The 27410-nt window shown below is 55.8% G+C and overlaps 1 protein-coding gene and 1 long non-coding RNA gene across 2 annotated transcripts; one reads left to right on the forward strand and one right to left on the reverse strand.

Annotated features, from left to right (window-relative positions):
- The first annotated feature begins 1663 nt into the window (after nucleotides 1-1663).
- RHCG (Rh family C glycoprotein) lies at nucleotides 1664-21949 on the forward strand. The gene is made up of 10 exons (XM_078078885.1): nucleotides 1664-1859; nucleotides 10327-10513; nucleotides 12804-12954; nucleotides 15787-15934; nucleotides 16759-16925; nucleotides 18376-18513; nucleotides 18711-18847; nucleotides 19153-19277; nucleotides 19493-19566; nucleotides 21881-21949. The coding sequence occupies exons 1-10, from the start codon at nucleotides 1673-1675 to the stop codon at nucleotides 21947-21949; spliced, it is 1383 nt and encodes a 460-aa protein (XP_077935011.1). The 5' UTR covers nucleotides 1664-1672.
- LOC118521396 (uncharacterized) lies at nucleotides 7792-24404 on the reverse strand. Its single transcript, XR_013450259.1, has 3 exons — nucleotides 24225-24404; nucleotides 12211-12398; nucleotides 7792-7941 (listed from the first exon to the last, which is right to left on the reverse strand). It is a non-coding gene; the product is annotated as an uncharacterized LOC118521396 (long non-coding RNA).
- Between the last annotated feature and the right edge of the window lie 3006 nt (nucleotides 24405-27410).

Consider the following 27410-nt stretch of genomic DNA (forward strand, 5'->3'; position numbering starts at 1 on the left):
TAGCAGGAGGGGAAGAATGAAGGGGGGGAAATCGGAGGGGGAGAAGAACCATGAGAGACAATGGACTCTGAAAAACAAACTGAGGGTTCTAGAGGGGAGGGGGTTGGGAGGATGGGTTAGCCTGGTGATGGGTATTGAGGAGGGCACGTTCTGCATGGAGCACTGGGTGTTATGCACAAACAATGAATCATGGAACACTATACCTAAAACTAATGATGTAATGTATGGGGATTAACATAACAATAAAAAAATTAAAAAAAAAAAAGAATGGTGTAGAAGAACAAGAATATGGGAAGATGTTTACAAAATATTAAGTAGATAAAGCAGCTATAAATCAGTATTACGGTATGAATCTCTCTCTCCCTCCTCTTTCTCATGTCAGTGTTGCCTCTAGGTGGAGGAATTACAGGTGGTTTTCTTGTTTCCTCTTAGGGCTTTCTGTATTTTCCAAAATCTCTACAATATACCTTTTTAAAGAAAAATTAGAGAATCAAATTTATTTTGACAAAATATAGACTTAAGCATAGATTTAACTTAAATGCTATGACCTCCTCATGTCAAGGTCACACGTATTGACCAACAGATAATTCCTGAGTAAGCTCAATGAACTGTGACAATCTCAACTGTTCTGATAAGCATATATATGTATGTGTGTGTGTATATATATATATATAATTTTTCTTAATATCCTGTTTTCAGGAATAATTTTAGATTTACAGAAAAGTTGGGGCGCCTGGGTGGCTCAGTCATTGAGCGTCTGCCTTCGGCTCAGGTCATGATCCTAGTGTCCTGGGATCGAGCCCCGCATGGGGCTCCCTGCTCGGCGGGAAACCTGCTTCTCCCTCTCCCACTCCCCCTGCTTGTGTTCCCTCTCTCGCTGTGTCTCTCTCTGTCAAATAAATAAAATCTTTAAAAAAAAAAAAAAAAAAAGATTTACAGAAAAGTTGCAAAGATAGTACAGAGTTCCCCTTTACCCGGCACCCAGTGTCCCCTGTACATCTCACATAAGCCCTGTACATTTGTCACAACCAGGAAACCCCCATGGGCACGACGCTATTAACCAAACTTCAGACTTCATGTGGATTTCACCAGTTTTTCCCTTAACATCCTCTCTCTGTTGCAGGATACGGATTGTATGAGCGGTCACGCCTCTCCAAGCCTCTCCAAGCCGGTCTTAGCCTTTCCTGGTTTTTCACGTACCCTATGTGAATTTTGTGATCAGAAAAAGAAAGGGATGGTGATGCTGTTGTGCTGTTGATGATGAAGAGCGCCGTCTAGGAATTCCTCCGTTCCTCTCTCTCGGTAGGAGGCAGACAATCTGGCTTTTTCTGTCTCGGGTCCGGAAACAAAAGGGGACAGACCTGCGGCCCGGGTACCGAGGGGATCCGCAGAGGTTGGGGCGCCTCGATCCCCGCCCACCTGCCCGCTCGGCCCCGGCTCCCGCCGCTGGGCCCCCGACGGGGGAGCTTCGGGGGGGGGGGCCCGGGTGGAGGCGAGCCCCGAGCCCGCGGGTCCCCTCGCCGGTTGGGCGAGCGCGCGGGCGGCACCCGGGTCAGCTGTTCCGCCCCCCGACGCGGCCGCCCCGCCCCTGCCCGGGTCTTATAAGCCTCTCCCGCCTGCGAGCGTCAGGCCGAACTGCCCGCTGCCCTCCCCGCCAGGCGCCCCCAGCAGCATGGTCTGGAACACCAATCTCCGCTGGCGGCTGCCGGTCACCTGCTTGCTCCTGCAGGTGGCCCTGGTGGTCCTCTTCGGCGTGTTTGTGCGCTACGACTCCGATGCTGACCCTCACTGGGCCAACAGAAAGATGCAAGAGAACTTCACCAGCGACCTGGAGAACGAATTCTACTACCGCTACCCGAGTAAGTCCGGCCACCCCGCACGCCCGCCAGAGGCGTTCCCGCAGGTCCCCGCCGCCCCGCAGAGCCCTGCCTCTCTGCACCTGCGCAGGCTGCTGCTCGGGAACGGGGCGGGGTGGGGGGCAGGTGCTGGAGGAGGAGAAGCTGCCCACAGCCCCCTGGCCCTCCCCACTCGGCCTCCCCACCCGGCCCCCGCCAGTCTCTGGAGAGCACGCTTGAGAGAGGGCCACCTGCGCCCCAGCTCCTTTTCCCTGCGTTAAAGAAATAGGGAAAACTCACCCCGGGGAGCTCACTCCGGGGCCATCAGAGCCTTCCAACCTCCCTGCCAGAGAGCCCTACTTGTCCTCCAAAGACCCGAGACCCATCTCACTCACCAACCAGGGGGTGACCCTGGCTCCCTTGTCCAGCTGGACCCGTACTCTCCACATAAGGGGGTAGGTCCCATGCCAAGGGCTGCAGGTGGCTGCGAGGAGAGGTGTGTGGGACCCTGGCACCCACCCTCTTCTGGCTTGGAGAGGAAGAAGGAACATCCTGAATTCTCTGGTATCTGTGGTACTGTGGTTAAGAGCCTGGCTTTGGAATCACCAGACCTTACTTCTGTCATGGTTCCGCCATTGACCAGGTGGGTGGCCTTAGGCTCATGTCAACCTCGCTGAGACTCCATTTCCACATCTGCCTTACGGGGCAGGGGTGAGGCTGGCGTGAGACAGTGCTCGTCGAGCTCACGGCCCTGGCCACGGAGCTCTCACTTCCTAAGGGAGCAATTACTGGAGGAACACTAAGCACAGATGCCCTAGGACTCAGGAGTTGGAAAAACTGGCCCAAGGTCACTCAGGTCAGCCCAGCCTCCAGACTCTCAGCCCAGGGCTCTTTCCATACCCGTGTGCTTTCTGACTGCCCACACCATCCACCAGCAGCCAATGACAATCATTCCAACTTGTTGGTGCTCACATGGTCATGGACTGTTAATCTCGGCAGGGACCCTAAAGCTCATTGGCAACAGCCACCCACGCCAACCGGCGTTCCCTCCGTGGCTTGAATACCCTCAGTAATGGGAGTCTTTACCTCCAGAAATAACATTTCACTTAGATCCAAATAAATAACTACATACATTCAAGATGATGGCCTGAATGAACAAAGACAAGGGTGAGGAGGCTGCCAACTCAGTGGGAGCCAGCCATATTAAATGGCTGCCAAAAAGCTAACGCAACCCCAGGCCACATTAATAGAAATATGGTGCCTAGAAGAAGGGAGGTGATGGAGGCGGGGGTGTACCCTGTGCTGGTTGAGACCACAGCCTCTACTGGGCTCCGCTCGGGGTCGTGTTTTAAGAGATCTTGACAGCTGAGGCCTTAGCATTTAGACTCCAAATCTGCCCTTCACTGCCCACCTTTTCTCTCCTTGGACTGACCCGGCAATGGAGAGGCAGACCAGCCTGAGATCCTCCTTTGCCTGTTCCACTCCTTTGCTCTGGCTCTTGCTCATCTCTTGGCCAAAAAGCCAGCCTCCCAGCAAAGCACAGGAGGTAAGGTCTCCCATGGCGTTCATAGGTCCTTGAGGAGTCCAGGCAGTGGAAAGTCTCAAAACCCTAAAACAGGAGCTACAGAACCTTCCCAGTGAGGGGTGTGGTCCTCGAATCTCCCCAGCTCCTATCCCCACTCCATCCACATCCACCTTCCATACTCCACCTTCATTTATTCACACAACAATCACTTACCTATAGGGTGGCCATATAATTTATTGACCAATAACACTTTTGAGAGTGAGGAGGTGGGTAAGTTGTGCTAGTAGTAATTTGCCAGGACACACACGTAAACCACCGACTCTTCCAAGAGACCAAGACTTATGGCCACTCTGGATGAACAAGTTGCATATCCTGGGTCTCTAACCCTGAGGGGCTCCCAGACTCATTGAGAGCACCCCAACACCCTGTCCTCAATGGGGTCAGGTTCTCTGGGCAGAAGAGATCTGAGACAGCGTCCCGGAAGGTAGTGGGACAGTGAGGAGGAGGGAAGCAGGGCAGGCATGCGGGGAGCACGTGAGTGGTGCAGAGTGGCGCAAGGGTAGGGCCTGTGAAAGGGATAGGAGGGAGGTTGCTAAGAGGGACAAGACAGCCCCAGCCATCAAGGAGGGCTTGAGTTTCTCCTGTCATTTCCCCTGTGGGTGCTGGGAAGCTCTTGGTCATCATGCAGGAAGTGACAGAGAGGAGAGGAGTATAGGGAGAGACTCTTGGCCTCGGGATTCCTTGGCAAGTAATGGCAACACGGCAAGCTAGCAGACGTGCGTTCTCTCCTTTGACACCCCCACCACCCCAGAAGGAAGGCCGTGTCGGGACTCCCCATATTACAGACAAGGAGACTAAGGCCAGAGAAGGGGAGTGACTAGGAAATCCAGAGAGCCAGCGTAGGAACCCTGGGCTCCTCTCCTTCACTCTCCTTCCTCCAGGCTCGCCTTTCCCCTTTCCCCCCCTGCCTGACCCTTCTCTGGTCTACCTGGTCATGGTGGTTACGGTTAGGAGTTGGAGGGCACGGGGCCTCCCGGCGCAGGTGGGGCTCCAGTGTGGCAATTCCCAGGGGCCTGGGTTGAGGGCATGCCCTTGTGGGACCTCCTGGGTTCTTGGCTCTAGCTGTCAGCACCACACCTGTGTGGGCCTCATTCCTGCCGGGCGGATTAGTGGAGCCTGCTGGGCATCTCTGGTTTCCAGAAGAGTCCAGCTCCAGCTGGCTCAGGCTGGGGCTCAGGAGGCCCTCAGGACTGCTCCCCAGGCATGGGCCCCTCGGCAGGCGGCAGGCACCGAGCCAGCTGGGGACCTGCCCTGACGGTGCCCTCGGAGGCCTGTTGTCCAGGCGCTGGCTGCTGGACAGAAAGCCTCCTCACGGGCTGGTGCTCTGGGGCCTCCGTGGCTGTTGGCAGTGTCCGGGGGAGGTTGGCTCGAGGAGGAGCCCTCAGAGTCTGGGCTCCTGAAACTTCCTGCAAAGACTGAAGGGGGAGCAGGACGCATTTCTCGGAGATGACCCAGGGCAGAGGATGCCCTAGTTTCAACGCCCGAAAGACTGTTTCATGAAGCCACAGCTGTCAGGCTGGCTGCCCTCCTGGGACCTACCCCTCAGCTCAGCTCCATTCCCACTAGTCTCAGAGGCAATTAAACAGATCCGGGTCCATCGCTAAATGCAGCGAGCCTCGGTATGCTCATCTGTGAAGTGGGAGTGTTATTTAATGCACTGGATCTCCAGGAAAATTGAAGAGGGCAGATGACTGGTAGGGCACATCTGGGGGCAAGAAGTGAGGGGACAGTGAATGCTGGTACCAAGCGTCCTCAGAGGGGAGTGAGTGCTCCGGCGCAGAAGGTATGTGAGTGGAGGGACAGCATCTCTTTAGAGATATAGCCAAGGAGTGTCTCCTGAATGTTAGTTTCAACGATGTTAGCATTTAAATTCCTTTGTGCTCTCCCCACTTACGAGTGCTTTTTGCATCCTCTGCCAGGCAGGGCATTTCCTTCCATCTTGTGGTGCCCGAGGTGGACCTTAGAGATGTGCCCAACTCTCTCAGCGCCAGTGACTTAGGTGGGGACTGGCTGAGCCCTCCCACCCCACAGCCCACCTGCTTTCCCGGGCCTCTGCACCATTGCCAGGAGATTGTGCGGTGATGGGGTGGTTCTGTGGTCGGCTCTGAGGTGTGGGAGAGGTGGGCACAGAGCCTTGGGGAAGTGAGGGCCTGGCCAGGAGGCCTCAAAAGCAAGTCCGGGCTGGGCTGGCCTGCAGAGAATGGGAAGGGAGCAGCACCAGCCTGCACCAGGCAGGGCTCCACGCTTTCTGTGCCGATGCAGCAGGGGGGTTGGAAGCTGCTATGGTCCAGCGGCCCGGGGAAACTCTGTCCTCAGATTTCAGAGATTTCAGAGCCAAGGCCAGCTTCACTGGGGAACCATCCTGGAGGCGGGGGAGAGTGGGAGCTAGGAAGGGGGTGGAGAAGGGGAGAGTGAGAACCGCTGTGTACTGGTGCCCCCTTGTGGCAGCTCTCGTGGCTGCAAGCCAGCATGCCAGTTGTGCCCCATGGGGGGCGGTGCGGGGGGAGGGTGCCCCCGGGGTAGAGAGGACAGATTCGGGGCGGCGCAGGACTGCTGTGTCACCCCAGGCTGGGGAAAGAGAGGGGGGAAAGGACGCTGTCTCACCAACTTCCACTGATCTACAGCAAGTCGCCAACTCAGTGCAAAACACAAGGACAGCCTTGAAAGAGAAAAAGAGAAATAGTAACTAATATGATTGATCAATTTGCTAAAGAGCCAGGTCTCTACCCAGGGCTGGATGAAGTCATTAAATGTGCATCACAGAGCTCTGGGGTGAGCACTACCCGAGCACACGGACTAACCCCACTCTACAGGAAAAGAAACTGAAGATCCGAGAGATGATGTCCTTCCCAAAGGTCACACAATTGGGACCTTCAAACCATTACTAGTAAAAGCATTCTAGGTAGCACCAAACTTTATAAAATATGAATTAATGAACTGGTAGATTGGGGTTCTAAATTGGGACCAGTTTGGGAGATAAACAGAAAGGGAGCAAGAGAATGAACAGGGACGTGCCCAAGGAGAGGGAAGCTGGCATCTGTGTGCTTGAGGTGGGGGCAGAAGAAAGAGACACCCCCCCCCACAGAGAGGGTCAAAGAGAGAGGTCAGGACAACCGGGGAGTTAGGGGAGTCACGGAGGACAGAGAACTGGTGAGGGGGGCAGGCAGGAATGGTGCACTGAGAAGGGGAGAGCCTCAGGCAGCCCTGAAATTGCAGTTATCCCCCAGGAGGGCCCCCTCCACCGTACCCACCCCTGCCTACATGGTTCCTCTCTGCCACCAAACAGCCGAAAGGCCCCCATCCTCTGTGACTGCCTCTTCCCAGGGATTCCTCCCACCCCCTGCCCGCGCCTTCCCTGTCCGGCCTGCTAGCTTCAAAGGCAAGCCAGCTCTCAGCTGCTCTCTCCCCCTCACTGTGCCCACATTCTGACTCACAGCTCCATCTGCCGGCCTGCCCCCCACCCCCACCCCGGGCTCAGGTCCCCGCTTCACCCCGCCCAGCCAGGCTCCGTTCCTCCCATCTGCCCTGCCCACCCTCACGACTCCCCCACCCCACCGTGGTCCTCTCAACTCCAAGGCCAGCACCAGACGCAGCCCCTCCCTCCCACTCCACACCCAGCTCCCCTCCCTGCCGCTGGAACCGTAGTCTGAAAGCATCACCTCCCTCTTTCACACCTCTCCTCCAGTCTGCCACCCATCCGTTCTTCCCAAGAATAACCATAATGCCGCGTATGGTGACTCACACGCATTAGCTCAGATTCCCCCACAACAGTTGGAAACGTGATAAACCAGGAAACGCGATAATACACGAAATCAGCTGCACGCATCGTGAAAGCTACACCAAGCTGCTGTTTGTTCGTGCAAATTCGCACTGGTCTCCAGACAGCAGCTCCGAGCACCACACTGGGGTGAGACCCACGGCTCTCTTGCTTCAGCTGGCATGCCCCCACCCCCACCCCGCACTGGGCCAGCGCCTCCTCCCTAAGCCGCCTCCAGGTGGCCGCTAGCCAAGGGGGCTGTGGCCATGGCCTGGGCCCCAGGGAGACCTGGGGGGGGGACAGATGGGGCAGCCGGGGGGGCAGGCAAGGTTAGGATGCTAGAGCATCAGCACTGCTGCCCCTACCTCGGCCAGGCTCTCCACCCCGGGGGCAGGAGGTGTCGGACTGGAGAGGGGCTGTAGCCTCCCCTGACTAGGAAGTCCCACCTGGGGCTCCTGGGTTGCTGCTCAGCGGGCACCCCTGGGTGCTGCGGGGTGACACCAGTCATCATTCATCCCGCCACACACACTGACTGAGAGTCTCCCCGGCCACTGCCACAACAGGTGCTGGGGAACAGCGCAGCGAAGCAAACAGGCACGGCTCACCTTCTGGGGGTTTCCAGTCTAGCGGGCTGGACAAACACACCTAACTGCAGACCGTAGTAAGAACTAGAAAGGAAGGAAGAGCGGGCCGGGAGGGAGAGAACCGCCTCTAAACCGGAGGGGCAGGAAGGCCTCTGTGACGAGGTGACGTTTTGTTGGGATCTGCGGGAAGAGAGGTTGTTGGCCTAAGTTCTGCGGGAACAGCATCCCGGGCAGGGGGAGGCCACAGGCAGAGACCCCAGGGGAAGGCGGAGGAACACGCCAGGCTGGTGCGGCTGGTGCGTGGAGGGGGCGCAGGGGGCAAGAATGAGGAAAGAACAATGGGGCAGGTGGATGGGCCCTGCAGGTCCCCCCCCGCTTTTTTTTACTTTTTACACGGGAAGAATTTCAAATTTTCAAGCAGTTGCTAAAACAGAAGTAGCATAAAGAGCACTATATGCTCTGTAACTCCAATTCAGCGACCTGCTCCTTCTCTCTCTTTCTCCGCACATAGACACACACACACACACACACACACACACACACACACACACTTGTTTCCTCTGAACCATCTGAGGGTCGGTGACACATGCCATGGCCCTGTTGTCACCTTCATGACTCCAGGATATGTCCTGAGAATAGAGGGATTCTCTTCCATAACGAGCCTAATCAATTTCATCAATCTACATTGTGTGATACCTTAATATACGGTTTCTAATTTCCTCACCCTAATTTTCTAATTATTTTCTACTTTTGTCAATAACAACCTTTACAGCTGTCCTCGCACTCCCCCCACCAAATCCAGGATCCAGTCCAGAGTTAGGGAGTGAATGTAGTTGGCATGTCTCTTTAGTCTCTTTTAACTTGGAACATTTCTGCAGCCTTTGTCTTTTATGACATTGACTTTTTTCAAGACGAAATCCTCACCCAACCCCCCCTTCTAACTGCACATTACTCATTTTCTATTTGTGTGATGCTTCCTTGTGAGGAGACTGGGATAATACCTGCTGGGCTAGAATACCATACAGGTGATAAGTCTCCTTCAGATGATCACATCTGAAGGCCCGTGATAATCCACCTGTCCCTCATGGGTGAGGTTAATTTTGATCACCCAGTTGAGATGTCGTCCTGTTTCTCCACTTCATAATTACTGGGTTGTTTTTTTCAATCCCTTGCAACTCACAGTCTTTGGGAAGACTCTTGAAGACAATGCAAATGTTCTGCTCTTCATCAAAATTTCCTCCTGGATTTAGCATCCACTGATGGAGTCTTTACTGTGAAAATCACGATTTTCCAACTTCAGCGCTCATTCCACATTTAGCTGTGTGGCTCTCAGCATTCAGTTACAAGCAAGAGCCCTCTCCACGTTCTCATTTATTTCCTATTCTGAGTTCCTATTTCCTAACAGTTTTAATTTACTACAGTACATAATTATTTTGGTGTTCAAACCATCCCAGATTTGGCCAATGGGAACCCTTCAATCTGGCTGTGTCCTGGGACACCTCTAGATCCTCTTAGCGCCTTATATCTTTGTACCTATCTTTGCTTCCCAAAGCTCCTTGCCTTCTATTATTTTCTGGGACTCTAGAATCAGGCAACATTACCACTGGGAGGACAGTTACGATCACTCTAATCCATCCTTTGGTTTTATGGAGAAAACTGGCTCTGAGAGGGGAAGTAGCTTGTCAAGGCCACACCCCAAGAGCTGGTGGAAGAGTTGGTTCAAAAAGCAGAATTAGCCTATGCCTAAGTAACAATAAAGAATAATAAAGCAACAATAATAATGACACTTGTCCATTCTGAGCACCTATTATGGGATGGGCACTGCGAGGTGGTTTACCTACACTGCCGCATTTAATCTCTGCAGGCTTTGTAAGTAAGCATTACAGAAGGCGCTGAGACCCAAGGATGTTACCTGACTTTCCAGAGTCATCTGCCCAGCAGATGGAGGAACTGGGGCCCAAATTCGGGTCTCGGTGATACAACAAAGTGTACCTGCAGGGGGTGGAGGTGGGATGTGACATTCGTGGGGCGGGGGTGGGGGGGATGATCAACTCATGTGCTTGGCCCCTGGAGAGACTCAGACCCAGATGAGACTAACTTCTCTGTACTAAAAAAATGGATTGAGGGGGCAAGGCCGCAGAAAGTCTGCGTTCTAGACCCTAGATTCTAGATGTGAGCCACAGCCTGGCCCCAATTTCAAACGCCCAGCTGCCCACCCCCGCCCTGGGTGAGGGTGGAGAGACGAAGCTGTCATCTCCTGAGGGGGCGCTCAGGCACGTCTTGGCATCAGAACAAGCGGTCTAAAGTGGGAGGCTCACCTCAGTCCCCCCAAGCCCAGCCCCCTCCAGAGGTTCTTAGGACAAGATGCGGGTCGTGGCTGTTCTACCCGCAGCGACTTCGCCTAGCCCTGGGATCCAGATGCAGAGATGGGAGGAGGGGGCTCGGGAGACTACCTGGCGGCCCCCCGGCCCGGAAGATACCAGGCGCTGCGCCGGGGGCGCTGGCCCAGACCCAGGGCTAGGGCGGGCGAGGCCACCGAGACCCCGGGCTGCGCTCTCCCTGCAGGCTTCCAGGACGTGCACGTGATGATCTTCGTGGGCTTCGGCTTCCTCATGACTTTCCTGCAGCGCTACGGTTACAGCTCTGTGGGCTTCAACTTCCTGCTGGCGGCCTTCGGCATCCAGTGGGCGCTGCTCATGCAGGGCTGGTTCCACTCCTACTACGAAGGCTACATTCACGTGGGCGTGGAAAAGTGAGCGCGGGGCGGGCCCGAGGGCGGGCCCAGGATGGCGGGGGCGGGGCGGGGCCCAGAGGCAAGGGGCGGGGCCCAGAGGCAAGGGGCGGGGCCCGGAGGCAAGGGGCGGGCCTGGGGCGGGGCCCGGGGGCGGGGCCCAGAGGGCGAGGGGGCTGGTGTGCAAACGAACACTCGTTAGCCTGCTTGGAAGACCAAGTCCGCAGAAAGGGTTTAGAGGCAAACTGCCATAAAACCACGTCACATAGAGGGCATCAACCGGGGGTCATAGGCCAGGTGTCTGAAATTTAAAACATGCCAAATACTTGCAAGATACTAATTCACTCAAGCAGGTCAGGGAAGCCATGACTTAAGAGAAACTGGAAAAATAGTTGACTAGATAGAAAATGTGTTGGAATCAATAAGTCAGTGTTTTGTATATAAAATCGTTGACATGCATATCAACACGCAGTTCAAAATACACGAGAAAGTCTCACTCCCAAAGCCGTAGACCCGAAGTATGAAAACACCTGTAATATATTTAATTGGCCACCCCAGCGAAAGAGCTACGGCTAGATGAAAAAACAAAAGTATACAACTTTTTAAAAATCTTCAAAGGGAATTATCGTAAGCTTTGTGAACTGGCAGGTTTTTGGTGAACTAGTTATTTGGCAAGTTGGTCACTTGACAAATTGAGTTTTTGGCAAACTGGCTTTCACGGAATTGATTTGCAGCAACCAAGATGGAGCCGATTCTGGTGCTCAGGGCTGGATGATCATGTTGTCCCCAGACCCTCCTCCTGGCTTCTGTCCTGTCCCTGCTGAAGAGTCCTCCAGGTCCTACCTGTCACTGTAGGGCGATGCCCTGTACGGGCTCTGCCCAAGCCTCCGTGGGCCCTCCTGAGATGTGACATGCAAACCTCCATCTCCCCGGAGCTGATGGCCCAAGGTGTGGGCTTTTCTGCTCTCCCCCTCACTCCTTCCTGATGGTCACCTCTGTCAGATCAGTCTTCTGGCTACAGTTATGGGAACATGAGCAAATAACTCGGCCTCTCTAAGCCTCCCTGTTCCATCTCTATGATGTGGCTAGTAATAGTACCTGTCCCCTCGGGTTTAGACGTGGTACAGGAGGGCATACGCAGTACCTAACAGGTATTTCAGTGCCAGGCACTTAGTAAATGCCATGATTCCTTCAGCCAGGCCCTGTGTGAGGCCCTGGGGACACAGCAGTGAACAAAGGTCATAGTGAAGCAGAGGTTCCAATGAACATCCTCATCTTGGGAGGGACCCTGACAGAACAGCTCCCATTCCACACCCTGGCCCAACCATCAGCTGGCTTCTTACTTCTCACCTCCTGATTTTCTCATACACACCTGAGCATGGGGCAAGGGCACTTCCTCTGGATGTGAACGTCTTGAGGAAGTAGCCTCTACTGCCCCTATACCCACCCACCCCCCCATTAACAACTCTCATGCTTCTGCCTTGAGCTTTGCTGCTGGCTGAGCACAGGAAGGCCTGGGTTTGGCAGGCATGTGGATGGAACCAGGCTCTCCTTTGGCCACAAGACATCTACCTGGCTGTCTGCCTCTCCATCAACCCTCTGCTCGCTGCCTGGGCTTTCAGGGTCCAGACTTTAGGAGAACTTAGGTGCTCCTCTGCCTCTATTCTCTCTGTTGGCCTTCCTGCCCCCTTCCACTGAGCCCACAGCTCCCTACCTACCTCCTGCAGGAAGGCCTCTCTTTCTTCCCTGGACACAGATCCTCTCTCCCAGGTAAGGTGACGAGCAGGTCATGAGAGCTCAAACCCAAGCAGGGCCCTGGTAGCCAGCAGGAGAGGTGTGTGTAGAGTGAGAGATAAGGGTCTGGAGGTGGACACCACATCTGCGTGGAGGAATCCAGGAAGGCTTCCTGAAAGAGAAGACAGTCAGAGGAGGTTCTAGAAGGGCAGGTAGAGGATGGAGGGCAGGGCAAGCCCCCAAATATGGGGCATGTTCCAGAACAGCAGCCGGACAACTTGGGTGACTTGAATACAAGCTGCCTGCAAGGAGGGGGCGCTGGGATGGGGGCCACGGGGGAAGGGTCTGGCATCTGGTACGTGCCATTGCTGTGCTGGCCCTTTCATGTGCTATTTCGTCTCATTCCTAGAGTAGCTTTAAGATGTTATGTGCTCATGACCACACCATGAAACTGAGGCTCAGAAAGGTTAAGCCACAAGGCCAAATACACAGATGACCATGTCCAGATTCAAACCCGGGACTCAGAGTGCCACTTCTCGCTGTTGCCTCACCCCTCCCCTGACCTGTCTCCCCGCAGCCTCATCAATGCGGACTTCTGCGTGGGCTCTGTCTGTGTGGCCTTTGGGGCAGTTCTGGGCAAAGTCAGCCCCGTCCAGCTACTCATCATGACTCTCTTCCAAGTGACCCTCTTTTCAGTGAATGAGTACATCCTCCTCAGCCTGCTAGAGGTGAGCAGGGCTCAGGATGGGGGTGGAGGGGGACACTTGGGGTGACAGCAGGGAAGGAGAGAAAGGGAGGGCTGAAGAGGCGTGCCAGCTGGATTCAATTCACCCTTAGCCAACCACTTAACCTTTTGAACCTCAGTCTCCTCATCTCTAAAAGGAGAGTAATGACATTTATTGGGCAGGAATGGTGGTCCACCTAGCAAATCAGTCCAGCACCTGGGCAGAGCAGGAGCTCCTCATGTGGTGGTTTTCTCCCTCCTGTAGGTCATTCACAGACTTCATCCATTTCTTAGCCCCCAGCTCCTCCACATTTGGACTCTGCCTGGAACACTTCCACCCCCCACAAGGGGTAGAGTTTTTTTGTTTTTTCTTTTAGGTCACACTATTCAGTCATTCATTTTGTCATTTTCTTCAGCCACCAGATTAGCCCAAGCCACCATCCCTCTTCCTCCTAACTCATCTCCCTATCTTCATCCTTGCCCCACTCCCTGCCTCAGGCCAACCTCCACCAGCAGCCATGGAGACCTGTTAATAATGCATGCAAGACCATTCCCCTGATTAAAACCCTCCAGTGGTTTTTAAAATTTCTTTGCGTAAAATCCAAATGTGTTATAAAGCCCCACATGTTCTGCCCTCAGCCTTTCCCTTCAAGCTTATAATCTACTCTCTCCCCATCTTCCTGTGTTTTGGCCACACCCTGCTGTCTGCTCCTCAACACATCAAGCTTGGTCCCACCTCAGGGCCTTTGCACTTGCTATTCCCTTTGCCTGGAATGCTCGTCCCTCAGTCAATGCTCCTGGCGCTGCCATACAGAAGTGAGCAGGCCTCTCGCTCAGCACCCAAGGAGCTCACAATCTAGAGAGGGAGCCAGGAAGTCAATAGACAGTAACCACGCAGTACGATGAGGAGTGGGGTCAGGGGCTTGACGGCCTAAAGGGAGGGTGCCTGGACCAGCGGGACAGGTCAGGGAGACTTCCTGGAGGAAAAGATGTCAAAGCTAGAAATCAAGTGGGAAATAACCAGGCGAAGGAGTGAGGCAGGGGGAACAGTGAGTGCATAGGCCTTGAGGGAGGCCCACGGTGAGAGGTCTCTGGTGGCTCCACCTGGCTGGAAGAGGGTGTGCGCTGGGGGTGGGGGGTGGGGGGAATGTTTGAAAGGGTAATGGAGGGAGGAGCATGGATCATCAAGCTCCTGAAGATGGCATTAAATGGTTTCAACTTTTGTCATGAGGGCAGTGGGGAGCTATGGAAGGCTTTAGACAGGGGAGTGGCACGGTCAGACACATGGAATGGAAACGCCTCTTTGGCTGTGGTAAGGAGAGCAGCTGGGAGCAGGGAGCCCAGTCAGGAGGCTGTCCTGGTTGCCCTGATGAGAGATAATGGGACTGGGACTGAGGTAGTACAAGGAGAAGATGATAGTTCGACAGATATAAAAGAGGTGAGTACGCTGGCCTTGGGGCCTGGCTGGGGTGGGAGGTGTGGAGAATAAAGCAGCTAGTGGGGCCAATGGGCGTGATTTGAAATAGGCTGAGAATGTAGTATCTTGGGCGCGAGTTAAAAGGCCCTCAAAAATCCTCCCAACCTGCTACGGAAATTCTTTGAATGCCTGACAGCGTTTGGGCCTGTCTCTGTGCCAAGTCAAAATACAACAATCACTGCTGACATGTAAGGAGCACTTGCCCTTGGCAGGTCCCAGCTCTGGATGCTTCACATGGCTTATCTCATTAATCCTCATCTCCGAGATAGGCGCAATTATTACCCCCACTTTACAGAAGAGAAAGTTGAGGCCCGGAGGTTAAGGGGCTGGGCCCAGGTCCCACGGCTAGTAGAGGCACCCTCCAGGCTGGGAAGCGGGAAACCCAGCTCTGTGAACAACTAACTAGCTCTGTGACCTTGGACAACACACTTAACCTCTCTGGCTGGATTTCCCCATCTACAGTGAAGGAGCGAGTCTCTGATTCTGATTGGAATTTCCCCTGAGATTGGTTCTGAGTAGGGAGGAACAGGAGGCTGAGAGGGGAGGTGGGGGCACGGGGAGGAAGGCTAAGCCAACCAAGCACCTGTGCCGTGCCAGGCACTTCCCAGGTGTTGTACACGAGTTGCCCAGTTTCACCCTCGAGACAGCCCTGCTAAGTAAGGCACCCTGGTCTCCCCGACTTTGTGAAGGAGGAACTTGCGGCACAGAGTGGGGTAGGGCAGAAAGGGACAGAAGAGGAAGAAACCAATCTGCATGCTCTGACTGGGAGGGGTACAGAGGAGAGGAGGATGGGGATGGAGTGGGCGGTGGGCGGTCAGCTGGGAGGTTGTCGGGCAAGGAGTGTGGCAGGATGCCGGGGAGATGAGGAGCGGCAGTCTAGACGGAGTGGGGTTGGGCCAGGAGTGGCTATGGAGGAAGAAATGTGGGGAGGGGCAGCCTGGAGGGGAGTGAAGGGCTCCCAGGAATTAAGATACTGTAGAAGCTAGTGGGTGACAAACTAGATAGGGGGTGGCCCTGGGTTCTAGCTCTGCTTCACCTCTTCCCACTGTGTGACTGAGCAAGGTCCTCTCCAAGCCCGGGTTTCCCCATCTGGGCACAGTCCCATCTGCTGGGTGAGGATGCTCTGGCATTCTGCTGACAGGCTCACAGTGTGGGCTCAGGGATCCCCGCTTTCTCACCTTCCCAACTGATTGGTCTGTGGGGGCCCTGGGCTCCATCCTGCAGCTTGTGGAGTCAGAGACAGATGGAGATGTGTGTGTGTGTGTGTGTGTGTGTGTGTTTCACGGGGGTGGGGATGGAAAGTGCTAATAGATGGGAGGGAGAGAAGGTATCAGAGACTGACAGATCCCTACACCCCAGGTAAAGGACGCAGGGGGCTCTATGACCATCCACACATTTGGCGCCTACTTTGGGCTCACAGTGACCTGGATCCTCTACCGACCCAGCCTACAGCAGAGCAAGGAGAGACAGAGCGCTGTGTACCACTCAGACCTCTTTGCCATGATTGGTGAGAGCGGCTATAATGATTGAGGGCCACCATGATGGGTGAAGGTGGCCATGATGGACACGGGCTATCATGATGCTTGAGGGCTGCCATGATGGGTGAGGACCACCATGATGGGTGAGGGTCTCCATGAGGAGTTCAGGCCACCAAAACTACACCTGATCCCCACGTGGTCTGGTGGGTGGCAGGCAGTTCCCTTTGGGGAAAAGGCAGAGGAGGGTTGTCTGTAGACACCTCCAGGATCCCAGATGTTTGTCCCTTTTTCCATGGGGCTGGAAGAAGTTGGTCACTCATCCTGTTTTCCCTAGGGTGCCCCAAGGCAGACAAAGTGGTAACCAGGAACTGGTCAGTCCATCCCCTGGGCTAGGGCAAGGTGTGAATTCCTACTTCCTGTGTCCATTCATTCCAGAGAATACATATCAACCACCCGCTCTGGCCTCCTAAAACCCAGCCCTGCCTTCAAGGAGCTCCTCACAGTGTGTGGAAGAGAGGCAATGTTACAAGACAATCTAACTACAGTAGAGAAAAAGATTCTCCCTCATGGTGCTATGGGAGCAAGGTGGGAGGCATTTAGCCCAGTTATGGGGTCGGGGTAGACTTCTTAGAGCAGAGTGGAGGGCTAAGTAAAAGTTAGGTAGTAAGTAAGACAGGGAGGATGTTCTGGGAAGAGCCCCCAGCATGAGGAAAGCTGCAGGGGTGGGAAACTGCTGGGGTATGTGAGTCATATGACATCTCTGGAACTAAAGGACAGGATGTCTGCCTAAGCTCCATTGGGCCCATCTAACACCTCTTCTCCCGGGCCCACCGGTCCTGTCTGGTCTGGCCAGGCACCCTCTTCCTGTGGATGTACTGGCCCAGCTTCAACTCAGCTGTGTCCAACCACGGAGATGCCCAGCACCGAGCTGCCATCAACACCTACTGCTCCTTGGCAGCCTGCGTGCTCACCTCGGTGGCGCTGTCCAGCGCCTTGCACAAGAAGGGCAAGCTGGACATGGTGAGCAGCGGGGCGGGGGGGGGGGAGCCTGGGGAGCCCTGGGGGGAGGTGTGACTATGACTGCCTGTGCCCAGTGCGCACTGATCACCATGCCCTGCCAACGACTCTGTGAGGCAGGCGGCAGGCAGCATCAGGATGATCACACCCATCCTGCAGATGAAAAAACTGAGTCTCGGGAAGAAATGATTTGTTCAGATTCCATAGCTGGTTTTCGGCAGAGCCCAGAACCAGATTCCCAGATTCTGTTACACTGGCTGCGCTGGATGAGTGGCTCCTCCTCCTCATTCTCCTCCTCCCAGCCTGGGGGGCTGACGGCTGTTCTGGGCTGAGCACCCCATCAGACCTGCCTGGTACGGTTGCCAGGGGCACTTCCCTCTGCCAGGCTTCTGATCCTCCAAACACTGGCCCTCAGCCTTCCTAAAGCTGCTTCCACCTGCCCCGCCCCATACACTCAGAAAGGGGACCCCTTTGATGCCTGTCCACTCCCCTGGGGAGGTTTGTGGGGGGTGCGGTTTCACAGTGTCCTTCCTCTCAGACCACTGGGACAAACTGTTCTGTCGTTAGTGGGGAGGGGCCAAACCCCATAGGTGTTGGTCGATTTTTCTATAAAAAGAAGACCACCTCTCTACTTCCTAGTCTGACACTAGCTTCTTGACATGGGCATATGTGTGCTGGGACACTGCCAGGAGCCCCTGGATTCACTGGACACTCACCACACAGAGAGGTAGGGACGCCCGCATCAGGGGGAAGAGAATCAGACACACTGACATGGGCACACCTGTGTGCGCCCAAGACCCCCCCCTCCCCCGCACGCCGACAAGGACACAGAATAGGGTCAAGGTCAGGGGCCCTGGTTCCACACAGACCCGGATCAAGACACCTTTCTGCCTCTTGCTAGCTGTGTGGTCTCCCTGCACCTCAATTTCCTCCTCTGCAAACATCCAAAGATAACTGTCCTTAGCTCCTGGGCTTGCTGTGGAGACGGACAGAAATCCTCCCTGCAGCGGGCAGCACAGTACCGGGTGCAGGTCGGCCCTCAGAGAGGGTCAGCTGGTGCTCTTGCAGGCCCACGGACCCCGGCAGGGGTGTTTGCGCACGTGTAGGCCTCGCAGGTGCCTGACGTCAGCAGACGTGAGCGTAGAGACCAGGAGACATGAGCACCTGTGCACACGGAGCTAGAGGGAACGCGCAGACGTGCCAAGGGGGCTCACCCACCCCGACACAAGTACGCCGATTTGTGTCCATGGACAATGGCCAGCCCGCTGGTGGGGGCGCCCAATGTGCAGAGAGCACAGGAGCGGGCCCGGGTGGGGCCCTCTGCGGTCTGCGGGCTCGCGAGATGCCCTGGGGGTCAGCCCTGCCTCCCAGCGCCGGCAGCCCCCACACACGGCGAGCTTTGCGGGCTCTGGGAGAGGACTGAGCTCCGGCCCGCCCCGCCCGCCCTACCCAGGTGCACGTCCAGAACGCCACGCTCGCAGGAGGGGTGGCCGTGGGGACGGCCGCTGAAATGATGCTCATGCCTTACGGCTCCCTCATCGTTGGCTTCATCTGCGGCATCGTCTCCACCCTGGGTTTTGTGTACCTGACGGTGAGGACCCCAGGCCAGGGGCTGAGGGCTGGAGAATCCTGGGGTCTCTGTGTTCCTGACAGGAGGGGGGTCCCTAGGGAAGGGCCTGGGGGCTGCAGGATCCTGGGTTTCCGTGTATTTGGGGCCTCCAGAATCCTGGCCTGCCCACACCCCTGCCACTGCTCAGGGTCTGAGAAACAGCCATCTCCCCTGTCCAGCCGTTCCTGGAGGCCCGGCTGCGGATCCAGGACACATGTGGCATTCACAACCTGCATGGCATTCCCGGCATCATCGGTGCCATCGTGGGGGCCGTGACGGCGTCCTGTGCCACCAGTGATGTGTATGGAGTAAACGGGTAAGTATGGAGGAGGGGCAGGGGAGCCTGAGCTCCCTCCTTCCTTCTCTCCATTCCTTCTTCCTGCTGTTCCTCTGGGGTCCAACATACAGTCTGTATTCCTAGCCTACCCCAATCTGAACCACCGTCCATAGGCCTCTCTCCCCAACCTCTGTCCTTCCTCAGAAGCCTTAGGGACCATCTGATCGGTCCAGTGCACAGGGGAAGGCTCAGAGCCTTGGTGCCCGCTCACATTTGTGGGGCGACAGCAAGTGGTTTCTCGGCCTCTCTGCGGAGCCCTGACCTGCCCCTGATCTCCACCCCAGGTTTGCCATTGCCTTTGGCTTTGATAGTTTCAAGACTAACTGGAACGCAAGCATGCAGGGCAAGTTTCAGGCTGCTGGTCTCTTTGTGTCCCTGGCCATGGCCCTGGTGGGCGGCATCATCGTGGGTGAGTGGAAGTGGCTGGGCCAGAGAAGTTGGGGCCGCTGTGGATGGGGGACCCAAGAGCACGTACCAGAGGTCAGCCCAGAGCCCCCAGGAATCCCGTGCTCTTGTGGCTGTGGGACTGGGGTGTGGGGGGGGATGCTTCCCAGCTAAGGAGAAGGGCTGGGTAGACTGAGAAGAAGTGGTTCCTGACCTTGTGTGACCCCCAACTTTCTTTAGGGATTATTTTGAAGTTGCCATTCTGGGGGCAACCCGCTGACGAGAACTGCTTTGAGGATTCGGTCTACTGGGAGGTGAGTTCCAGGGCCTTGTTCCCCTGCACAAAGGGAGTTGCGTCCCTTCTCCACAGACCCTGCCCACATCAGCCGAGCTGGGGCCCCCGAGGGACCGGAAGCTGAGGGTTGGGGACAGAGCCTGCATCACCCTGCTCCTCCATCCAGAGGCTGTGTGTCTCTTGGGGGCGGAAGGCTTTATTCTAGAGCAGTCCTTCCCAAAGTGTGGTCCCCTGTGCTCCCCAGCACCAGCAGCACCTGGGAACGTGTTAGGGATACAAGTGCTTGAGTCCCACCCAGATCTCCTGAATCCAAAATTCAGGGGTGGGCCCCAGCACTGTGTTTCAACAAGCCCTCCACGTGATTCTGATGAAAACTACACCCGCCTCTGAGAACCACGGCCCTTCCACGTGCACTGAAATCACCTGGGGAGCCTTAAAGACACTCGGAGCCCAGGCCTCGGCTCTAAGAGGCTTAGAGTTCATCGGTCTGGGGTTAGGACCTGGACGTTATGAGTTTTTTGGGTTTTGTTTGTTTTTTTTTTTAAAGCCTCCCCAGGTAAATCCAAATGTAGCCCAGATTAAGAACCACGCTGTGGTGTTCAGCTTCAGACTCCATAAGAACCACGTGGAGACCTTGTAAAAATGCAGCTTCCCAGGTGCCAGCCCAGAACTGTAATTGAGTAGGGCCTCCTCTTGGGAACAAGTTCCCAGCTGATTCTGGTCCAGAAAACTGGGCGACATTCCATTGCTTTCAGCATCCAGAGAGTATGGGTACAGAAACCCAACTTGAGAAACATTGTTCTAGAAGCTGAAAGTAGTAGGATGTCACAAAACTCTGTTTCTTTAAAAACATGCCACAATTTGGGCTTTCTGTGACTTCAGGCAGGCCTCCCTCCTGACGAATCCTTTTTGCAGGTGTTTACCTGCATTAGATGGTGGGGGATGACAGCCACCTGCATTTCCCCTCATGACAGGGGGCAGGACCTAACCTGTGTCTGTGGTCCCTGTGACACAGGTCTGCCCATCACCGCCTTTCATTTGGCTCTGTATTTTTAAAACCACACCAGAAAGTTTTCTGGGTAATTTTCACTGATATCCACTATAAGCCAATTTCATATACATAACTAATAACGCTTTTGAATTCATTCTCTTTAAACTATCTTTTTATTATAAAACGAATAGAAGCCCATTAAGAGAAATCTGGAAATAGAGAAAAATAGAAAGAAATCCCATCACCCTAATTCAAGCGCTGCTAATATTTTGGGTATAGGTCCCTCCAGTCTTTTTTTTTTTTTTAATCCGCCCAGATTTTTCTTAGCGAAGATCATATGCCCAATTTGGGATTCTGCTCTCTCTCTCTCTATCATAAAAATTATTCTGTGTTTTTACATTCTTAATAAACTTTCTTTTTTTAGCAGCATTATTTTCATTCCATATTTAAAGTCAGAACTTAAACTATTTTAGACACCACAATTAGAAATCACATGGATTTACCGCTAATGAAATAAACTAAAAAAACTTATCAATTCCCATACAAAGAAGTTCACTCTTGGTTCTGTTTTGATCTTTATAATTTATTCTAAGTTCACACCTTCTATCTGCTGAATACCCTTCAGCAATGCTCGGTTTTGAAATCTAATTCTGTGTCAGTGGAAGTGAGCCACCATCAGGCCGTCCCCTCAGCCCCTGGCCTCTGGGTGGTTTACCTGGGAGATGAGGTGGCTTTCCAGAGGACGGGGTGAGACAGATGCTCCCCTGGACCTCAGTTGAGGCCGTCTTTAAGATCAAATCTAAGCCTTGAAGCCAAGGCAAGACTGATCCCCCCTAACACCCCCACTCCAGCTACCCATCCATTTCCGGCCTCCCCTACATCTCACCCCACCTCACTTTGGGACCTTCCTGCTGTTCAGGGAGCTTGCCATGCGGCCTCTCCCTGGCACACTACTACTCATCTTTCAAAAGTGGGTTCATTCGGCACAACCGGAATCCCACCCCTCCAGGCGGGTTATCAGCCTCTCGTGTGCATTTACAGCTCATATTGTCACTGTGCCCGTCACCTGAACGCTCTCCCGTTGCTCTAAGTGGGGCAAGGACCCCGTCTCGTCCTTGCAGTGCCCCAGCACCCTGGACAGTGGCTAACCTGCTGTAGAGGGCATGATACCGGTGTGGACTGCCCTGCTTCTCTGCATGCGCTCTGCACAGTGATCACAAGGTGGCGCCCGCCACACAGCATACGCTGCTCCAGACTTGTCCAGGCTGTTGCAGTTCTACCAGGGACACCCATCCGCCTGGCCTGGGACAAGGCCCTTGGAGCTGCCCTCCTCTCTCTGCAGATGCCTGAGGAGCCAAAGAGCACGGTCTTGCACCCTGAGGACTCTACCCTCAAGCCCTCAGAACCTTAAACTCCCAGGGCAGGTGAGAAGCAGGTGAGCATGGGCAGGTTCTCCCAGTGGGGGCCCAGCTCTGGGAATTGGATGCCACCAGCAAAGGGGCAAAAAGAAAGCATCAAGAAATGAGGATGTGAGCTTCCACCCCTCCTGCCTGGATTGGAGTGGGCACGCGGGGGTTGGCGGCCTCAGAGTCACACTCCTTGCAAGCCGGGACAGGCACAGGAGTAGGGAAGGCGCTCTGAACTGGAAGGAATGTATAGAAGGTGACCTGGCTACACACTTGGCTTTGCTGCTTACTGGTTGTGATTTTGAGGATCTCCTCACCCACAGACGGAGCCTCAATTTCCTCATCTATAAAAGTGGAAATGACAGGTCTGGCTCTATTCAGTGGATCAGCTCAGGCTTGTTCTTCCTTCCTTCTCTCTGTCTCCTTTCTTCTTCCCATCAGCTCACCTTTCCTTGCTCCTCTGTGGAATGCACCAAGCCCCGCCTTTTGCATCTCACCCTCCAGAGAGCTCGACACGACAGGTGCAGCTACTTCCCTCTTTCTAACAGATGAGAAGATTAAGGCTCAGAGAAGTTCAGACTCTTCGAGGCTACACAGTGCAAGTGGAGGGCATGGGATCCTTGCAGGTCATTACCTTTACACTCAGTAGGGCTGTTTGATCCCCTTGGAGGCCAGAGCTTGGAAAGAGCTGTGTCTGGGGCAAAAGGCTGAGTGATGTGGCAGGAGAGGATGCTGGGGTTGCAGGATAGAGAAGAGCGAGGCTGGGACCCATTGCCTCTGATGCCCACCCTGTCCGGAAAAGGTAAATGTGCCCAAGGGGCTATAGCAGGATGCCACAGTGGCCCGCTGCTCTTGGCTCTCTCCCTGCAGGCTCCTCAGACTGTCCCGGCGCTCCCAAAGGAGCGGTGCCGACCAAGCTGGGAACACAAGAGCAAGGCGAGCAGCACCCCACCTACTGGCCTGGCCCAGGGTGCCTCTCTTTCCTTCCCCTTCATCCCAGGGGGCCTGCCTGAGAATAGAGGAGGAAGAGCTATAGACAAAGTGGGCATCCAAGCCAGCCTCTGGCTGCAGGAGGCCTGCCTCCAGGGCTCTTGGTGGCCACATCCTGGGAAAAGCAGGCAGGAGTGGGGCTGGGAGCTGGCAGTGGATCCGAGCCCTCCTAGGAGACAACTCAGCTGCCAGCCACCAACTGCTGGGCTCCTCCACTCCCTGCCTGCCCCTCGGCCAGCACCTCCCTTGCTCCCTGCGTCCCCCAGACCACTCTGTGCCGTGCAGATGGCGGCCTCCGTGAATAAACGTTCTTGGTGTTCTTTGTAGAATGGGTGTGAATGCTCCAACAGGGCCAATCTGAGCGAGAAAAGGACTTGAGAGGCCTGGCCTCCTGCCCCAGTCCTGATCTCCCACACCAACCCACAAGGCAAGGGAAATCATCCCAGGCTGAAGAGGAAGAATTTGGGGTGCTGGAGGCTGCCCCAGTTTGGGGCCCCCTCCCAGGCTCAGCTTCTGGGCTGGGGCCTCTCTCCAAGGCCCTTCCTGACTTCACATCAACCATCCCAGAAACACAACCCATGATGAAAACTGCCATGTTTACCATGCCCTTCATGTGACCCTGCTCCCGTTCGAGGGCACTCAGGCAGGGTGGGAGAATAGGGGGGAAGGCTCCTTCGGGCCAGTCCCCTGACCCCAACCCTTCCCTCCCTCCACAGTGGGAGAAGTTTTCAGCAGTTTAGCTCTCCCCACTTCCTGCGGCCAGCCACCACCCTGGGCAGATTAACACTTCCTACCCTTAGGGGGCTCACAGTCTAGCTGGGGTCCACCCTGAACTTTGACAGCCATCCGATGCCCAGGGGGCTTCCCAGAGCAGGTCACTGGAGCAGGGTTTTGGAGGCTGAATAGGAGTTTACCAGAAGGATGGCACAGGCAGAGACCCAGAGATAGGAATCAACATGGCGAGGTTTGGTATGGCTAAAAGAGACGCGAGGCGAAAGTGTGCCAGCTGGCGAAGAAGAAGCAGAATCCAGATCCTTTGTGGAGCAAAGACTCCAGGGAAGAAGGGGTGAGGGGAGAGGGAGGAGAAGGTCTCTCCTGCCTCCAAATCCGCCCTCCCCGCCCCCCTCACAATTCACACATACATACACACTCAGGCCTTCATTCTCCGTGCGGGGGGGGGGGGGGAGGAGAAGGAGGGGAGGAGGGAGATGAAATGCAACCTATTCATGTTCCCCGCGATGTAACACCCCTCATTTTCCATGCTGGGTAAAGACAAAAACCCTTTACAACCTGTTTCTGGAACTTGTCAGCAGCTGCCAAGAGGAGCATGTTAATTAAACGTCGGCAAAGATGGAAGCTGGAGGCCCCGGCTCTAATTGGACAGTTTGCTTCACCGGATTGAAAAACATTGTGACAAAGGAGGAGGTGCGCGGCGGCGCGGCAGGGGTGCGGCGTGGCGAGGAGGGGAGCGGCGGCTTTGATTTCCGCGGAGCCCAGCCCCAGCCGCCCGCCCCCGGCCCGGCGGCCCCGCCCAGCGGCACGCCCACGAGGGCCGGGGAGGGGCCTGTGCGCGGGGGCGGGGGCGGGGGCGGGGGCGCGGGCGCGCCGGGGGAGACCCTCCCAGAGCCCGCCCGAGGAGCTCGCCCGCGGTCCGCTCGCGGGGCCAGACCCCGCGCAGCACGGGGCTCTGAGGGGCGGGGGCGGGACCCCTCCTCCCCCCCCCACCCCATTACCCGACCTGGGTCCTGGGGGCTGTGCGGGGAGGGCACCGAGGACAGAGGTCGGTCGGGCGCCTCAGGGCACTGTCGAGGCTGCCCTGGGGGCCCGTGCCCGGGGCCCTGTGCAGGGAGCGACCTAGGTCTAGACCTTGTTGCCCAGACTCGCTCTGCGGCTCGTCTCGTGATCAGGGATGAGATCTAAAAATTGTTGGCGCCTGCGAGGCCTTGTCCTGAACAGCAGGGCCTCCCCTCCCCCCGCCCCGGCACTGCAGAGCCTCACGTTTCCAGCAGGGCTGCAGGGGTGCACAGACACTGTTCCCCCACCTGTGTTTGCACCCCGGGTTTCCTCCTGGCCTTGGCTCACCCATGATGCATGGATGGCCGTTGTGTGTCCGGCGCCCTACTGAGTGCCTGAAGCCCCTCTGCTCTTGAACCTCTCAGCCACCCTGACAGAAAGCTTGTATCAGACCCATCTCACAGGTGGGGAGACTGAGGCCCAGAGGCGATGAGTAACCCTTCCGAAGTCACAGGGTTATTAAAGATGGTGCTAGGGTGAGACTGGGGCCCGGGTCCCTCTGATTCCAACGTCTCAAACTGGGCTCCAGGTTCTCTGCTCTCTGGCCCAGCCACATGAAGGGCTTCCGGACAGTCTGAGAAGACAGTGAGGTTCCGAAGTGGAGAAAACACTTTTCAGGGCCTCCAGGCTGAGGGCCGTGAAGTATGGGGGTGTAGCAGGCTGGGGGGGTCACCCGCGAGGGCCCTAGGCAAGTTCCCTACCGGCTCAGGCCCAACTTGCTCCTCCTGGGGGACGCGTGGTCAACTAGCCCCATCTTCTGTCCCCTTCTGCCTTCGCCCCAGATTTACCCCCCACCCCACCCTCATCTTAAGCTGCTGCCCGGGGGTCGGGGACTCCATTTGGGGTGGGAGGCCAGGCGGGGGCCTGGAAGAACAAGTATGGGAAGAGGAGCCATTGTGGCTGAGCCTCGGGGATTAAGAGCTACAAAGTGGCTGTGGAGGGCTGAGTTCCCAGGGGGGGTAGTCTGAGCAGCCTGGGCCTGAGTTGTGTCCAGGCTGCCCGCTGGGCCTAATCCCCTGGGAGCTGCAGCCTGAGGAGCCCCAGAAATATAGCTGCTGTGGAGAGAGGGTCGCCCTTGATGGGGTCACGCAGCCTGGAACTGGATGCTGGGAGTGGCCTCTCTGACGAAGGATGGGCGACGGGGTGTCCACATGTGCCCCTCGCCTGGGCGGGGTATCTGTGTGGGACCTTAAAGATAGGTGACCCAGTGTGTTAGGGGCAGCGTGTGTCTGAAGTTTAGCGCGTACCTTGAGGGGACTGGGGCCTACGGGCAGCCACTGGGGCCACTGAAGGTCCCTGACTGAGGAAGTGAGGCATGGACAAAGAGAAGCAGAGCCCTCACCAGCAGGCCCAAGTGGGTGCTGTGTGTGTGTGTGTGTGTGTGTGTGTGTGCGTGTGTGCGTGTGCACCATCGAGCGGGGTGCTTGAGAAAGGCCCTTCAGAGGCGGCTGGAGGGGCTCTGCAAATTGTAATCAGATTAAGGGGGCCAATCACTTAGGGCTCTTGAAAAGGCCACACGGTTTCTAATCAGCCCTGAGCGCCGGGCCCACAAAGCCAGGGAGGAGCTCGGCGGGAGCCACCCGCTGGGGGGCCTCCGGGGTGGGGGCTGCTTTCTTCCCTCTCTGTCTCTCATAATTATGTCAATTTGCTAGCCAAATTGTTTGCTCGAGTGGACCAGGGGCTTGTGCCCCATTCATGTGGTAATGTGGGAACCCGCAGGCCTCCTGGCTGGGAAAATAGGAGGTACCAACCCTTCTCCAAGGAGCAGGCTGGCCTGGGGGTGTGAGGCACCCGGGCCTTGGGGACACCTCTGCCAGTGTAGGGCTTTTTTCATGAATTCTAGAAGCTTCCAGCTTGAGTTGTGCTCTAGGATGTCCTTTTGAGTCTATCAAAATGAAGGATGGGGAAGGAGGCAGGGACCCCAGAGGGGACAGAAGAGGGGGCCTCCAGGTTCCATTAGGATGAAGGTGGGCAGTTCTCTGTTCCTGTGCATAGTCCCTTGTGGGCCAGGCTGAGTCTTGAGCAGTTAGAGAGCCGCATGGGATCCAAGAGGTGTCAGCGATGCGGTCCTGAAGGAGAGAGTCGCAGCATGCACAGACGGAGATGTGTGGAAACTCAGAGAAAGTTCTTACCAGTTCACTGAGCCTCTATGAAGGCGCCAGCCACTGTGCACCTACTTTGCACACAGCGGCTCATTGAACCAGGGAGGTAGGCCCTGGGCTTCCCATTTCACAGACAAAGAAACTGAGGCTCGGAGGAGCTAAGTGACTTGCCCAAAGCCACACAGCTAATAGGTGAGGAACAGAGATTTGAACCCAGCTCTATCCGATCCCTCTACCCCTTCTGTCTCTCCCCCACCACGGGAGTTCAGTTCTTCCTTTAAGCAGCAAACAGGAGCCAACAGTCCACATGGTTCTGTAGGAGGCGTGGAGGATGCAGAAGACTAAGATGACCCAGGGAGGGCATGGTCATGGGACCCTTAGCCCTGGCACACTGTAGTGTGTGCTCCAGTCGCTCTCACCTGGGAGCTGTGGGCACACTGAAGGGTCAGGCAGGGGATGTGTTGCTTAGGAGCTGTCATGATGTTGGGAACATTCCCTGTTCGGAGGCTGCACCAGCTGCATTCCCCTGCCCTCTGGGCTCCCCTCACCTCCCCAGACTCTCCTATTTCCCCTGGGTATG

Source organism: Halichoerus grypus, chromosome 8, assembly GCF_964656455.1.
Source record: "Halichoerus grypus chromosome 8, mHalGry1.hap1.1, whole genome shotgun sequence".
Lineage (NCBI taxonomy): Eukaryota > Metazoa > Chordata > Mammalia > Carnivora > Phocidae > Halichoerus > Halichoerus grypus.

Coding starts and splice junctions, on each gene's coding strand:
- RHCG (XM_078078885.1), top strand. CDS start 1,673: ATGGTCTGGAACACCAATCTCCGCTGGCGGCTGCCGGTCACCTGCTTG. Junction 16,926..18,375: donor AGAAGGGCAAGCTGGACATG/GTGAGCAGCGGG, acceptor CGCCCTACCCAG/GTGCACGTCCAGAACGCCAC. Junction 19,567..21,880: donor AGGATTCGGTCTACTGGGAG/GTGAGTTCCAGG, acceptor CTCTCTCTGCAG/ATGCCTGAGGAGCCAAAGAG.